The sequence below is a fragment of the Leptonychotes weddellii genome, chromosome 1, assembly GCF_054177405.1.
Source record: "Leptonychotes weddellii isolate Sample4059 chromosome 1, ASM5417740v2, whole genome shotgun sequence".
Lineage (NCBI taxonomy): Eukaryota > Metazoa > Chordata > Mammalia > Carnivora > Phocidae > Leptonychotes > Leptonychotes weddellii.
In genome coordinates, this window is record NC_138369.1 from 45255542 (window position 1) to 45272670 (window position 17129).

Sequence of the window (17129 nt, forward strand, 5' to 3'; positions counted from 1 at the left end):
GCTCGCTTTAAAAAAAAAGATTATTTATTTGAGGAGGAATGGGCAGAGGGAAAGAGAGTCTTAAGCAGACTTGGCGCTGAGCGTGGAGCCCGACATGGGGCTCGATCCCATGACCCTGAGATCATGACCTGAGCCCAAATGAAGAGTCGAACACTTAACTGATGGTGCCACCCAGGCACCCCTGTTTGCTTGCTTTTTTAAGCCAAAAATTCATAAATAGGACGTAGAGGACAACCAAAGTCCTACTGAATGTCTGAGTGTGGCAGGCCAGCATATGGCCTGTTTTCATTTAAAATGGAAAGTTCCAGTTTGCTTTGGGGCCAAAATCTCTAAAAGAAATCCTGCCTGGAGGTGTATTAGGGGGTCACTGTATATTTGCTAGTTTATATCTTGCTGACTAAATTGGCAAAAGTTTTATTTTTCCTGGTAAACACTCAGGAGGCTTTGCCCTCACTCCTTTCCCTAACAAAATCATATTTGTCATATGTGTATGAAGCAAACGACTGTTAAAACTGTCCACACATCTGTGATGATATGAAAATTAGTGGTGGCAAACAAAGATTTCCTTTCTAAGGTACAAGGTCTCAGATGAAGTTGATTTTATCCTAATATTTCTCTCAAATTGTGACCAAGTGGAGACAGAATTGCCCATGCCTTAGAGGCCAGTGTGAATGAATAATAGCATGACAAAAGGGTTATTATTTGTGAAAAATTTAGGTAACCCCCACATATGACTTAGAAAACTACAAATTTTCTCTTAAAATATATATTACTCTTGTTTATAAATTTTAGAAGGTGTAAAACTTTTATTATGATAAAGGGTTATGCTTATTTTAATTAATAATGAAGCACAAAGTTATCGCCTAGTACAAAGTCTTTTTAATTACAGGAATGAAAAACTCCAAGATGTTCAATCAGATCACAATGCAGTTTCTAATTTGAGTGTTTAACTTTGAAAGTGTTTGAGAACTGCACCTGTGTATCAAGCTCATGACAAATTATATGCAGAAACTTTGTGCTGATAATAGTAAAAAATATATTTAATGTGCCATTTTTAGTGTGCTGTAAGAATGAAATGTTTATTTTTCATTAAACAATGTTTTCATTTCTTTTAACATTTTGGGCAAATATGTGAATTATTAACCCATAAATTTTCCTCATTCTTTAAGAAAAAATAACATACCAAAATTGTAATAAAAATGTAACAGGCAGGAAAAGTGAGTTTCTAGTCATGTTCTAATGAAGCCTGTGTTAGGTCATTCTCTTATAGGTAGAGTCGAATACCCACCCATCAAAAGACCTTTATTGTTTTAAATTAACTTTTGAGATGGTTTGTGGTCAGTACTTTTACCCCTCTGTTACTTTATTGCAACTTTTGATTTTAAACTCTACCCTAAAGAGTTATTGAAGACATGGGAATTATGTGTCCTGATGGAGGTGTTAGCAATATATAAGTGTATCAAATCAACCCCTTGTGCACCTTAACTTTGCACAGTGCCGTGTGTCAGTTACATCTCAATAAAGCTGGGGGAGGGGAGTGAGTTATTGTGTAGAAACCCACGTTTGTGTAAAATGTCTTGTGCTTGGCAGCTCACCTCACGCTTAGGCCATGTTCTGAGAAGGGCAGGCAGCCCGTCCTGTTGGCCAAAACTTTCCACTGGGAGTAGTTTTGCAAGGGGTGGGCGGGGAAGCGGGGCACTGAGGTGGGGGAGTTTCGCCTCCTTGGTGACGACATCATCTCTCTCTGCGTAGGTGAAGCTGCTCTCAGGGGAGAACCCAGGATGCAGACCCTCCCTGTGGCATCTGCCCTCAGCAGTCACCGCACAGGCCCCCCGCCCATCAGTCCCAGCAAGAGGAAGTTCAGCGTGGAGCAAGGGGACGATGACCTGGACTGTGAAAATGACCATGCTTCTAAGATGAGTCGCATCTTCAACCCCCATCTGTGAGTTTCCTCTTTCTGAAGTGAGGGCGTTTTGGTGTTGGCTTCCATGTGCTCCGTGCAGGGGCCATGTTCTTCTGCAATTTGTGCCAGCAATGAAGTGAAAGGATGAACAGGGCTCTCCTGCCAGGCGGGGCATTAACCGTTTTTGATAACTTGAGAGATGACCTCTTCTTCCCTTCCAACTTGGGGTGGGGTGGGGGGTGGGGTGTGTGTGTGTGTGTGTGTGTTCGTGTGTGTGTTCGTTCCCCACGGATGTTAGCTTTCTCTTCCAGCTTCTGAGGGGTGGTTGTCTGAAGACTGCCTTTTCTTGCCTGTATCACCGATGGTTGTTAGGAGAATCAGTCTTTGGTGAATGTCTTATGGGCCAGGAAATGGAAGGAAAGGTTAACGCCTGAACAGACGTATGTAAAATGTTTTGCTCAGGAGTCTAGAGTTGTACACATTAAGAAGTGGCTCAGTCGGTTAAGTGTCTGCCTTCGGCTTGGGTCATGATCCCAGGGTCCTGGGATCGAGTGCCGCATTGGGCTCCCTGCTCAGCGGGGAGCCTGCTTCTCCCTTTCCCTCTGCCTCTGCCCCCCTCTCATGCTTGCTCTCTCTCACTCTCTCTCAAAATAAAGAAATAAAATCTTAAAAAAAAAAGTACAGTAGCCTCTCTCCTCCCCCTTATCCGAGGGGTGTATGTTCCAAGACTCCCAGTAGATGCCTGATGCACAGATAGTACCAAACCCTATATACACTGTGTGTTTTCCTAGACATAGATACTTATGAGAAAGTTTAATTTATAAATTAGGCACGGTAAGAGATTAACAACAATAACTAATAATAAAATAGAACAATTGTAATAATACTGTCAAAATAGTTATGTGAGTGTGGTTTTCTCTCAGAATATCTGTGGTACTGGACTCACCCTTCTTCTTGTGGTGATGTGAGATAATAAAATGTCTACGTGATGCAGTGAGGTGAATGACCTAGGCATTGGTATGTAGCATTCAGCTACTGTTGACTACAAGGAGGATCATCCGCTTCCAGGCCACAGCTGATTGTGGAAAGCAAAACTGCAGAAAGGGCGCGGGGGGCGGGGGGGGGGGGAGCAGTTGAATTAATTCTCACCTTGTATATTCATGGTATAAACTTGAGACCTTCCTAAAGTGGGAAAGATGGCTTTTTGTGTTTATGATAAGGTGCTGCTCATCACTTCTGGTATGTGAGCCTGTTGTAGCTGTTCAGAACCAGGCTTGGGGCAGGTCCTCCATCTGCCACCAGCATTCTCTACGATCATGACATGAGTTTCTCCCACTCTCTGGGACTCAGTTTCCTTATTTGTGAAACAGAGGGGTTGACACGAAAGTTTTCTGAATCCGTACAGCGTTCCCATGTTTACATTGAGAAAGTAGCTTGCTTCTGTGCGCCTTGTTCCGCCTTCCCCTTTGCACTCTCTTCTGAACATGCATGCCCCGCAAAGGGAGTGGAATGCCTTTTTCCATGTTCTCGGCGCTTGGAGACAGCCAGTCAGCTGCCTGGAGGGTCTGCTCTGGCAACCGTGCAGCCAGTTGGTACTGTCGGGGTCGGGGAGCTTGTCGGGGGCGGTGAGGTAGCCTGATGATTAGGAGGTGTAGCTTTGTAGATCCAGGTTCCAAGAGCCTACTCTCTCTTCCCCCTCCCCAGGCATGAATTGATGTGTTGTAATTATTCACAGTGCTTGGCTTCCCCAGTTCTGATTTCTGAGGATGCTGCTGATTCTGGCAGGAACGTGACTGCTCAGAGTTGCTGTTTTCTCGTTGGCCAAGACCTTGAGCGGCGAGAGGCCGCCGGTAACGGCCGCAGCGCTGTGCTGCCTCAGCGCCCGCAGTCCTGAGCATTCCGCGCATTCCAGCCCGCTTGGACTGTTGTGTGCAGTCATAAGACATACTGACAGAGGTATTTATCCTCAAATAAATCACTGTAGTGTTAGTCAGAGGCTGAGCCTGCAGTCTGGAGCCCTGGAATTTGCTACAATCAGGAATCCAGCAACAAGGCACTGCAAAACAATGAGCTCTCCCAAATAGGGAGAGGCTCGTCATTTAGATTCTGGGCGCTCAACTGTTTGTTCATTCTCTTGTTACTAGGAATTTCTTCTTCTCCTCTGCTGCCATCCTCTTTCCAGAAACCCACATAGGAGACATTTGGTCTTTTTTTTTTTTGGAGGAAGGAAAGGGGAGGTAGCCCTGAAACAGTATATTTTGTGAGCAGACATGCCTTGGTTTAAATCGCAATTCTGCCACTTACTTGGACAGTCATTTAATGTACCTGGGCCCACTATCCTTCTTTGTAAAATGCCAATGATAATAGCTCATGGGAGGCCTGGTGCAGTATGATACTCAGTTGATGGTAGTAGCTGTTTTATTATTGCTAAGTCCCTGAATCTGGTATTGATAACAAGGATAAAGAATAAAAATACTATTATGGTTTAATGCCCAAGTGTGTGTGAATTTCACTCAGAAAGTCTGGGCTCAGATTTCAGCTTCTTTATTTTTCAGTGGAAGTAATCATAGTTATTTCCTCATAGGATGATTGTAAATGCCTGGTACAGTGCCTGGCATACAGATGGTAAGCACTCAGCCAAAGTCATCATTGATATTATTATTTCAGTGTTAGAAAATGAGGGGCGCCTGGGTGGCTCAGTTGGTTAAACATCTGCCTTTGGCTCAGGTTATGATCCCAGGGTCCTGGGATCGAGCCCCACGTCAGGCTCTCTACTCAGCGGGGAGTCTGCTTCTCCCTCTTCCTCTGCCTGCTCTTCCCCCTGGTTGTGCTCTCTCTCTCTCTGTCAAATAAATAAATAAATTCTTAAAAAAAACCCAAACAAACCAGAAAATGATTTTGTAACTCCTTGGGTCGTTGCAAATATGACCTTGAAGTACAGAGGACTATAAATAATTTGAAGTGTAAATACTAGAAATAGAATTGCTAGATTTCATGTACATCTCACAACTAATGTCATCACACAGAGTTTTAGGCAAACAGAAAGAGCAGCACCCCCACCCCCACCCCCAGGCCACATAGCCTGGACCTCTAGGTGATCAGCATGTGGTCTGTTCATTCTGCTGTCACTGTTCTCCTTTGATAATTATTTGTTTCAATAACAGTAAGTGTTTCTATTTGTATCTTCTAAGAGTGGAATTACAGATTTTATAGGCAAATTGGAAAAATGCTACATCTCTTCTTCATGTTGTAGGGTACTTAGTATTGTTGGATTTGAGGGAATGTTTCCTCTTTGAGCTATAGGGTGTTCCCTCCTTTTTATTTGATATGTCTAAGAATTTTTTAATAATAAATTACAAATTGATGTTTCTAGTATATTTGTCTCTTTAAGGAAATTACAAAATGATTTTTTGCCTTTTATCTTCTTAGTTACATGTTCATGTTGTGTAGTGAAAATGTGTTTTGTTTATTTAATCACTGAAGAAATCACAATAATTCTGGGCATGGAGTGTTGTTGAAAAACAGTTTTGACAGCTAGTAAGAGAGTTTCAAAGATGCAAGCCTTGGCTGCATTTCATTATAATCATCATATTGAGATACTTTCCAATAGAGAGGAGGAGAGATTGAGTGTCTCTGAGCCAGAGTAGGAAGCTACAGACAATGACTAAATTTCATCTGACTTAATTCAGGGAGGAGGAGGACAAAGAAGAGAGGTGTCCTTAGTGATTTCTCCAGAACTTGGAAATTGAGAATTCCTGGACTCTTATTCCAACCCTGTATAGCCTGGGTCCTTTGAACTCTTCATTAACTTTCTTGTTGAAATGGTGACTCAGAGAAGTATTTTTTTTGTTTGTTTCTTAAGAAAAGTGTTAAAAGCATGAATGTTTTATTTAGAAATGGAAAGATACCATGTCTCTGAGAAAGAAAGTGGATTAAGTAAGGTATGGAGGCGTGGGCGTTGGGATTCCTCTCCTGGAAATGTCAATAAGTAATTTTTTTCTACGACGCTGGTATTCAAGTGTGATCTGCTAAGGAAGAGCTCTCTTTTCCTCTATCCATGACCCATATGGACTCATGGATTGCTATTTTATAGCTGTCCCTAATTTGGTGAATAAGAGCACTTTCAGCTGATTCCTGTGTCCTTGTTATGTGCCTTTTTTTTCTTAAAGCACTTCTTACTTTTTGGCAAACATAATCCTCCTCTTGTAACCTACCTGTGCCAGCCATGGAATTAACCATTTCTCCAGGGGACCCTTGTTCCTTTTAGTGGCGAATAGGATTTAGAAGCCAAAATCTGGGTGCTAAGTATTTTTATGGTGTCATTGCCTTTAGATTTGAGTTGTCTAATATCATAGGCCACTTGCTACGTGTGGCAGTTAAATAAGATTTAAAATTCAGTTCTTCTGTTGTACTAGCCACATTTCATACTCAGCAGACACATTTCAAGCTCAGCAGCCACACGTGGCTAGTGGCTACCATACTGTACAGCACAGACACAGAATATTTCTACCATCACAGAAAGTTCTGTTGAACAGCACTCTTTGCTAAGAAATCATGAGTTCATATTAATACTCCAATTCTAACCCAATTCCACAGAATTCTTCCTCACCATCCCCCACTCCATATTTGCATCTCCCTGCTTCCCAGCAGTACATTTACTTTATCATTCACTCCTATAGTTCATATAAAATACTTCTGGAATTGCTGTGCCCATACCACTTTGAAAAACAAACCTACCAGAAAGAGCTCAAGATTTGCTGGCAGTTCTTTTTTTGTTCCGTGCTGAGTGTATAACAAAGTACTGGTAACTTTGTAGTCCGCTACTTCCCTTGTCCCCACTTCAGTGTTGTGTTAACAAGAATGTATAGTTGGGTTCATTCATGTATCTTTGCATTCAGCGGTAGATTTTTTTCCATCTTTGTTGATTTCACTTTATTTTTTGAATATATAAAACATTAACATGCTTCTAAAAGTCAAGACTATATTAAAAAGTACTTGGAAGAGTGAGGAGTGTTACTCCCTCCCCTCTGTCCTTCTTTCCTTTTGCTCCTTCCTCTGGTAGGCTGTGATCCTTCTTGTGTTTCTTTTTGTCAAAGTAAGCAGATACATGAATGGTTTCTCAATTTCCTGTCTTTTTCTTAACACCCTTTATATGTTCATTTGAGTTCTGGGGTTTTCATTCAACCATATACCGTAGAAATCTCTTCATGCCACTTCCTCCTCCTTGTTTCCAACTGCATAGCGTTCCACGGCATGCATGTGCCAGAGTTCAGTTAACCAATCCCCTCTGTCTGGACATTTAGGTAATTTCCAGCATTTTACAATCCTGATAATGCTGCAGTAGATAAACTTGTGCATGTGTAATATCTTGTGTATTTGCAGTACTGTAAAAACTCTTGAAGGCAGACAATTGATGGAGCAAAACAACAGGCTAAATTCATACTGGTTTTGTGACCTAGTTTGGGCTGCTTGGCTGAGAGTTCTGTGCTGAAGAGTACAGTCTAAGATGACTTTTGGAAATGAAGCTGTTTTCAACTTTGTGTGTGAAGGTATGTGTAGGGTTTGTGTGTGTTGAAGGTTTGCCATTGAACTGCTGAGTCAGTCACCTCTGAAAGGGAACGTTTATTGAGTGCTCTGACTGTATGCTCATCCTATGCTAGACACTTTAAAGATACTGTCTTACTTGACCCTCACAATAAATGTGACCCTTTAAGACGTGTGTGTGTGTGTGTGTGTAAGTAAGAGCTCTGTTACTTACAGAAGCAGAAATTGAGGCTCCAAGAGGATCATGTGTCCAAAGCAGTGCAGCTGGGATAAGTCCTGTTGTGTGTGACACCAAAACCAAAGATCATTTGCCAGAGCTGTATTTTGCTCAAGGCAGGATCCCATGCGTCTTAAATATGGGTATCATATATTTATGACACTTCACCAATCCAATGTCCAGTACATGGTAGGGACTAAATAATTTCTATATTGAATTGAATTAGACCCACTTTCAAGAGACCGTGCCCCTCTTCCCTCTGTGGGAGGCGTCCTCTTCTGATCAGTGCTATACAGTTGCAAAGTAGCTGCCCCTGGCCTGAGATGGGGCAAACCCATAAGCTCACACTGGAATCAAAGCCATGGTCACTAGGCTTGTGCTCTAACCAGCTGAGTTTGCCACGGACCAAGTTAGCAATCCCCACTGAATGGGGAAGGGCTAGTGAAAGAAAACAGTGCCTCTCCTCACGGGTGGCGCTCCTTTGAAATCCTGTCCTGGTGTGAAATGTGTCCAGTGCTGTTGTCTTTGCTTCTGTGGCCATTCTTTTGAAGTCTTTTCTCAAGCCCAGTGTAGCCAATTCTGCTTTCTCCTTGAGTGCATATGCAGCTTCTGGGCTCCTCTGTTTCCTCTGCTCCTCCTTTTCCTCCTTCTTTGGTCTTTGCTTTCTCCTCCCCTCCACTTCCTATTCTTACTCCTTCCCCCGTGCCCCCCCCCACACCCCCTTGGCCCTAGTTGCTTCACTCTTCCCTCCATAAGCATGAATAGAAAAGAGGGAGAAACAGACAAACTCAAAAACAGTCATTCTTTCCGCTTGACAGAAAGGTTAGAGGCGGCCTTTGAAATTAAGTGCTGAAATTAAGGAAACTCATTAAAAAACAAAACAACTTACTGCTTACTGGCTAAAATGGGTTTTGGGGTTTTCCTCTGGATTTTGTTTGTATTTTGATTGTATAAATGGCACCTCAAATGTTCTGGACTATCTATAGTTTGTGGTGCCAAGATGCTTGGCAGCAGCATCACACTCCCTTTGGTGACTCTGTGTTTCTTGTATCTCTTTATTTATTTATTTTTTAAGATTTTTTATTAATTTATTTGACAGAGACAGAGATAGCAAGAGCAGGAACACAAGCAGCGGGAGTGGGAGAGGGAGAGCAGGCTTCCTGTGGAGCAGGGAGCCCGATGTGTGGGACTTGATCCCAGGACTCTGGGAACATGACCTGAGCCGAAGGCAGCCGCTTAACGACTGAGCCACCCAGGTGCCCTTCTTGTATCTCTTTAGTATCTTTAGTTTGGATACATATGGACATGCTTTACCAAGGGACTATTCCACAAACTCCATGAAAGTGAAGAGGGCAATCCTCATTTCACATTAAAACTAGACCCAGAGGAAATTGAAGAGTTGGGGTTATTTTGGTACCTTGACCCTACTGGCAACTGGGGCTTTGTAAGGTAAACAGTAATACGTATTTATAGACAGAGCATGTTGCAGTCCACATAAGCCTTAGAGAGAGGCACACTTCCATCACCGAGAATGGTGACAGCTCAGGATCTGCAGCAGCCACAGAATCCCAAGAGCCTTTGCATCGGGGCTTATTAATAACAGTGATGATTGGTTCTTTATTATGTACCAAGCACTGTGCTGAGTACCTCATGGGCATGATCTCATCCCATCCTCACATCCCCGAGATGTGCATACTGTGATTATCCCTCATTTACAGATGGTAAAACTGAAGCCCAGAGAGGTTCTGTACTTGGTCAACTGTGATTATCCCTTATTTACAGAGGGGTTCTGTACTTGGTCAAGGTCACACAGCTAGCTCGTAGGTCACGGGGCCAGGAATCAAAACCCAGCCTGCCTGATCCCAGAGCCAGTGCTCTTGGCGAGCACGTTATGTTTACATTAATAGCATAGGTATCCAGCCGCTATGAATCATTTGATACAGGACCTTAACGCCTTTTAGTTTTGGACGATCTTCTGTTTAAGCGCTCTCAGAACGCTACTGGTGTTGCTTTGGAGCTGAGAGGTGGAGACTTCATTTTAGCAGTAACCAGGGTGGGGGCATAAAGTGATGAAGAGCTGTCAGTAATAAGAACGCTCTTCAAGCAAACCCTCCCAGAGTAGTGATGGTCCCTTCAGAGATGGCTAAAGAAGAGCTGCCATTTAGCTTCCCTGGAAGAGGCTTGAAATGGTGTGTCTCTGCAGGCAAGAGCCCTACAGGAACAAACAGGCATGTGTGTTTGTCTGTTTGTTCGTTTATGCCCAGGAAAGTGCTCTTTAAAGTGTTTTAATTCTTGGGGGCACCTGGGTGGCTCAGTTGGTTAAGCGTCTGCCTTTGGCTCCGGTTATAATCTTGGGGTCCTGGGATTGAGCCCCTCATCGGGCTCTCTGCTCAGTGAGGAGTCTGCTTCTCCCTCTGCCCCCCCCCACTTGTGTTCTCTCTCGCTCGCTCTGCTCTCTCTCAAATAAATAAAAAATCTTTTTTAAAAAATTGTTTTAATTCTTGTTTAAAAGTTCTAACCCAATTTTAAGTTAGTGGCACAGGCCGATAGTAGTAACCTTACTCTAACAGATGCACACTGGAGCAGTTTAAAATTTGGTTTAAGTATATAGAGACACATTTTTTTTTTTCCTTTCCAGATTTCATAAATCAGATGCTCTTGAAATAGAATCCCTCAAACTATGTGCTCTCTCTTCTCTCCCCCATCCTTCTGGGCATCATCCAAACTTGGGACATTTTAGCCTTGAAATTCTGTATTTTTCTGTACTTCTACACACAATCTTCTGGGTACCCCCAAAAGTGTTCTGGGGGATTCAGGAGGATATTTTATAGTCTTAATTTTAGTTATCCTAAATAACTAACTCAGAAACTGAGATAATGTTAAATTAGGATTTTTAAAAAATCTCTCCCCTCCATGTACAGCAAATATGTGTATTTACTTAAAAAAAAAAAAAAAGGGTAAATGAGAAGGGAGCCTGGGTCTTTAATAATGTTTTGCGTTTGGGAAGTATAATCTATGGAGGGGTTAGTGTGAGACTGTGGCCCTAACACGGCCATCGGCAGTGCGGGCCGGCCTCCGCAGGGATGGACGCGACGCTGCTCTTCGGTGGCGACTTTTGCTCCCCTGTGACATTAAAGGCGAGTCTGTGTGTTCCATGCAAGTGTTTGCTAATGAAGTGTGGTACCTTTAAATAAAGGTCACAGTCCTGACCTGTGTTGTGTGGGTTGCTTGTTTGTCAGGCTAGAGGCATTTTCTCATTTTCACAGTTCAGCCGAAAACAAAGACCTCCTTATCCGAGCAGGGAGCTGTGCTCCTAAGAGCTGACATCAGCCTTTTCCCAGCAGGCATCACTTCTGCCTTAAGAGTCTTTGCAGAAAGCTGGAAAGGGAGATACGCATCCTGCTACTGGTATTTTTCTGGCCAAATAACACACAGAGTAAAGAAATGCCAGGAGTGCCAGGAGTCAAAGGAGCAGAATCCACAGGACTGTCATTGTTTGTCGGGTCTGCTCTGGGGACCTCTGCGGGGCTTATCTTTGTCGCCAAGTACATAAAAGTGGGACAAAAACCTTGAAAACGGAGGACTTCTTTTTTCCTAGAGAGGAATTAAAGAACATTCGGGATATATCAGAAAACTTCCATTAGCATGTATAAAGTCACTTTTTAAAATGGCACGTTAAAATTGAAAAAAAGGACTGTTTTTATTTACAGAGTAAGAGGCATTTGTTCAAAAGTTGAGGAACCGAAACAACACAGCATTTGGCTGTTTCTCCCTACTACCCTGGTCTCTGGGCTCTGAAGCTGTTTTTGGAGTGCTGTTGTCTTGAAAAGGCTTCTGCCCAGGAACACAGTGGCAGCTATTTTTACATATAGTTTGAGGATTAATCTTGAGGTGGCTTTATGACTGTTGGAATACAAAGCCAGTCTGTCCTGCAAGTGTAGAAAGTGCTGCCACTTGAGTAGATCGGACCAAGGACCAGGAAGAGGAATGCTAAGAAACATTGCCTGTGTGTGAGTGCTGATGGTTCTTTTATTTTCCTCTAGGATCTCGCTTGTAAATCCATCATTTGCCTGGGCTACATGCACCTGGAACATAGCGAGGTGGTTTACAAGCCCAGTGTTGTGTGTCTGGAGTAGTTTTTATTTGATAAGTGCCAGTGCCCGGTCTCTATCTTCTTTGCTAAATCCCTGGGTAAACCAACCCTCCCCACCCCCGCCTCCATTTTGAAATTTCTTCACAAATTGTCTCCAAAGCATAATTAGAGAACTTAATGTTGCAGAAATGTTCTGAGTCTGGCAGTAGCTAGAAACCTTGCCAGACAAGAGATCTGAATTCTCGATCCAAGCCTTCATAGCCCCGACAGAGGCAAAATGTACTGCAGAATAGAAGGAAACTGATATGGGGCGCCTGGGTGGCTCAGTTGGTTGGGCGTTGGACTCTTGGTTTCGGCTCAGGTCATGATCTCAGGTGCGTGAGGTCGAGCCTCTGTGCTCAGTGGGGAGTCTGCTGGCGATTCCCTCTGCCCTCCCACCCCCCACACCACATACTCTTTCTCTCAAATAAATAAATCTCAAAAAAAAAAAAAGAAGGAAACCAACTTCACTACTGTGCTCTCCTCAAAATTATCCTTCCTCTTGCCTTCCCTTCCTTGAAGAAATCTAAGAAGCGCAGCTAATGGATCCACATAGAAACCAGCTCCAGAAACTGGGTGAAGGTCAAGTAGAAGAAACAAACCAGCTCTCACTAGGTCAGGTCACTGTAGAAGCAAGTCTGAGAACTGAAACCTCTTTGCTTCCCTAAATTTGTCTCTGGCACTGAACCCATCAAGGAATGGTTGTGGGGTTTTCTAACTCATCAGGAGTAATTTCCTCAGCTGCATGTGGCCACTGAAGTCCCACGCCTCATGGATTCAAGGCACCACTGCCCGTAGATTGTCTCAGAACACTGTTGCCTGCAGATGCTCTAAGGAAAAAAGTGTTCTCTGGCCTAAGTTTGGGAAGTACCTAACCGGATCGTGCAGTCTGCTCCCGTATGGTAGCACATAGCAGGCGTTGAGAAGTCCGATGTGTGGAAACACTGTTTAGCCCAGGACTGGTCATGTGAGTAGCCATGGAATCTTCATCCCTTTTTCATGAGACCTGCCGGGAATATTCCGGGGAGCACACTTGCCTAACAAAATGAGCATTTTGTTTGGTTTCAGAATTTTAGTATAAACTTTCCGATTCACAAAGGTCTGGTGCTGCCGTACTGATGTAGCAGCTGTTGCAGTGAAATGATTGTGTGGTTCCCAGACTGGGGACTCCTGGGTGCCATCTTCCGTGTCTGGGGCTCTTGGGAAACTTCTGTGAGTCCAGAGAAGTTGAGGAAGGCTGAGGTCCTGTCCTCACTTGACGTTATGACTCTCATCTTCCATCCTTAGCTCCCTCCCCCTCTCTGAGCTCTTTCTAGAGAACATATTATCTCTACTTCCATATCCACTTCCCAGTCCAGTACTGTTGTCATCTCTGCCAACAATTTTATATATTTTAAAAGATTTACTTATTTATTTTAGAAAGTGAGCAAGCGAGCCTGAGCGGGGGGAGGGGCAGAGGGAGAAGGAGAGAAGCATACTTTCCATTGAGCCTGATGTGGGGCTCAGTCTCACGACCCTGAGATCATGACCTGAGCTGAAATCAAGAGTCGGACGCTTAACCGACTCAGTCACCCAGGTGCCCCTCTGCCAACAATTTTAATGAAACTTATCTCCCTCATTCACTGGTGACCTACTCATCACCAGATCTAGAAGGAAACCTGCAATTCCTTATCTTATTACACTTCCTCTTCCTTGTAAGTCTCTTCCCCCTTGGTTTCCATGGCCCCTTTCTTGCTTTCTTTGGTTCCCCTCCTACTTCTGTGTCCACTCCACTCAGGATCTTTCAAAGGCTTGGCATTATTGCCATTCTGCAGAGCTCTGTCCTTGTCACTGTACAGACACTTCTGAGGAAGCCACATGCCAACTCATGGCTTGGATTACCACTCCAGGTGGAGGATTCCCAAATCTTCATGTCTAGCCAAGTCCTACCCTTCATACCCGTAGAGCCGTCTGCCTTTGAGATACTGTGTGTGCTCCTCAGGTCAGTGCTGCTTTGCTAGAATTGATTTTAGAAGCTCCTTTCTTCTTCTTCCAGTCTGTCCCCCATCTTTATGATGGGGCAGCTGTCTTTCCACTCGTCCTTGAAGTCGCCTTCTCCCTCCTGCCACTTTATCCCCCATATCGAACCCATTGGCATGCCCTGCTAAATATCGTCCATGTCGGTACTGGCCCCGGCCATAGTTTAGACCCCCATTCCATGACAGTGCCTTCTTTACTGGTCTCGGCACTTCAGAAGGTTTCTGAAGTCTTACTCTCTTCCTCCAGTCTTCCATGGCTCCCAGTCAGCTCCAGGAGACACCACATAGACCTCTGTCTGCAGGAGCTTCTGCCCATGTGCTCCCACTTGCTGAAGTGAACCCATGTGCCTTCATCCCTTCCTGATACACTTTTCTCACCTCCTTCTCTTGGCAAATGGTGATGCCTTCTGCTTTGAGATGAACACATCTTTGTATAAAATATAACACTTTGCTGTAATTGTGTGCCCATCTGTCTGTCCCTCTCCCCAGACTGCAGGTCTTTGCAGGGCAGGAGCTGAGTCTTACTCATGTCTGTCCCACTAACACCCAGCACCATGCCCAACACCTGGTAGGTGCTAAGTAAGTGTTTGATTGAAAAACAAGTCACTATGAGAGTACTGTCGGAACTCTCTTCCCCTTGGGAAAGATTTTTAAGAATTGCTTTCAGATATGTAATAAACCCCGTGTGGCACCACTTACTGTGCTTCCGTGCTTTCCTTGGAGCCTTGATGTTTAGTTCAGGGAGCATGCTGGAACAGAGAGAACCCCACCATCACTACCTCCACTGCCTTCCTTTCCCTTTCTGTCCCTTGCTCCCCCAAGACGGGAAAACGCAAACCCCTAACACCTGGGCAAATGCACAGTTTACAATCTGAATCACTAGCCCTGCTTGTGATGCTTGTTTTGGATCAAATGATCTTTTCCTGATGTTGATGCTGAGTAATAAGCCTTTAGAGTTTATTGTATGAATGAAATGTGTTTTTTCCCCACTGCTCTATTTATATTTCTTCTTATGCATCGTGCTCTGATGCCAGTGTGTACATGATGTAAGGTATATGGAAACGAGAAATTCACTCCAGCTGGGCGCACCTCACAGTTCAGAAGGATGGCCACACATTTCTTCGGCGGGTGGAAATCAACTCAAAGAGTAGATCTGTTCCTACTAGAAAACCAAACAAATATGTGCCCAAGTATTTACTACTTTTGGTGTTTTTTCACATCTACCTGAAAAGAAACTCCTCAAAGCCAAAGTGTTTATTGGCTATTCTAATAGGTTCGTTGTGTTTGTTTTATTTGTGTGTGATAGCTTCGGGCTGGCATCACTAACAGCCCTAGTTCCCTGTGTGTTGGTTTTGAACGATCCTGCATCATTTTGCGGTAGGCGTTTAGCTTTAGGGCAAGTTAGAGCAACTGATGGAAACAGCACTGTCTAGGAGCTAAGGGTGAAACATGGATAAAGCTGGGGAAAGGAGACCTCATTGAAAGAGGCTGATGGCTGCACAGTGCCGTAGTCAGCAGGTAATCTTGAGAGCTTATTTGAAGGACATGGCAAAGTTTACTGGGGCGGGGGGGGGGGTAGTTGGTTCTGGCTCCTTTTTGACAACAAGATAAAATCCAAGTTCTTTAGGGTGACTTTCAGGGATTTTGGTGATCTGTCCCAAACTCCCTTTTCCCACTTACTTCTGTAGATGGCCTTCTTGGACTGTCGATCATTGAACTCTTCCTTAACTGTGGTTAAAATTTAAAAGAATTTATTTAAATTCCTGCTATTTTATACCTTTAGACAAGCTACATAGCGTGGGAAGCAGCTCTTTGACAATTCAGGGTGGTCAGTTTGGATTGTCCAACCTGCCTCACGATTTCCATTTTGGGGCTAATATTTGAAACTAACATTTTCATTGTCCATAGCATCTTAATGTGTATGGCATGACCTCTCCATCACCCTGTTCCTCCCCATATCCGTGTGTCAGCTCTTCTGTAAGACTATGTGACATCCCACTTCGCCTACACTTGGTTAGATCATTCTAGACGTACCATCCAAATTTGGTGATAATCTGACCTGTCATCCTTCTCTCCCTCTACCATCCCCTGCCCCAATTTTTTATTTTGGAAAAAGTTCAGATCTACAGAAACATTGAACAACTAGTTCAATGAGTACCCATCACTTAGCTTCACCAGTTGTTAATATTTTGCCAAATTTGTTTTCCCGTGTATCTATGTTTTAACAATGATATGATCTAATATACTAATATATTCACATTCAGTAATGTTCTTTATAGATGTTTTCTCTTTAATTGGGGATTCAATTACACAACATACTTCGCATTTGATTTAGAATAGATTTTTCCCATTTTGTGGGGGTGGATGGTGATGGCATTCTGGTGGCTAAAGGAAAGGGGACCTGGACAGGGACAAGTGCCAGCGCCCTGTGAGGTCTCCCTTGGGATACCAATGGGACCCCTGGCAGGGAGTTGGTTTGTCTGTGAACCTTGGGAAGGGTGGCATTGTACATGATACATAAAGGCAGTATTCAGGCTATGTTTGTGGTTGTTATGTGGTGGGAAGTGAGAGCTCAATCTGGGGACGAGGGAAAGAGAGAGAAGTCATGGTGAGGAGGAGGCAAAGGATCTGGAACACAAGACAGCTGAGATTTATGGAACAAATAAAAATTTTCATGCCTGCTCTAAGATAGCTTAACTCACCTTTTCATAGATTTTTTTTTTTTTTTAAAGATTTTATTTATTTATTTGACAGAGACAGAGATAGTGAGAGCGGGAACACAAGCAGCGGGAGTGGGAGAGGGAGAAGCAGGCTTCCCCCCGAGGAGGGAGCCCGATGTGGGACTCGATCCCAGGACCCTGGGATCATGACCTGAGCCGAAGGCAGATGCCTAACGACTGAGCCACCCAAGTGCCCCATCCTTTTCATAGATTTTTATTACTAATGCCCCAAAGGCTCATTTCTATTTCTAGCCGTGATTCCAACAGTTTTACTTAAAACAAAACAAAAAACAACAGTACCTTCACTTATTCCTGGCAAAGATGGAATATTCTCTGTTCCTTTTCTTCCCAAACCTACAAAACTCAAACAAAACCTCGGTAGATGCTTTCCTATAAGATCCCCAATTTCTTACTGAGAAAGAATTCATTTGAAGCTCAGTTGAAGTCTTTTGACTGAAAACTGGTGCCTTGGGGGGTGGTGGGGTGAGGTGGGGGTGGGGGGGCGTGTCGTCTAATTTTCAGCAGCATGTGTGGTGTCTAATAAAAACAGTCTCAGAATTTTTGACACTTGATGTCAGTAACTCTTCAATGGCGC

The 17129-nt window shown here is 43.7% G+C and overlaps 1 protein-coding gene across 1 annotated transcript in view; it reads left to right on the plus strand.

The window, feature by feature from the left end:
* Nucleotides 1-17129, plus strand: part of VGLL4 (vestigial like family member 4) — an 83009-nt gene that overhangs the window by 38027 nt on the left and 27853 nt on the right. The window contains exon 2 of the mRNA XM_081822326.1: nucleotides 1753-1942. Within this exon, the coding sequence (XP_081678452.1) occupies nucleotides 1753-1942 (190 nt within the window). The remainder of the gene's footprint in view (nucleotides 1-1752; nucleotides 1943-17129) is intronic.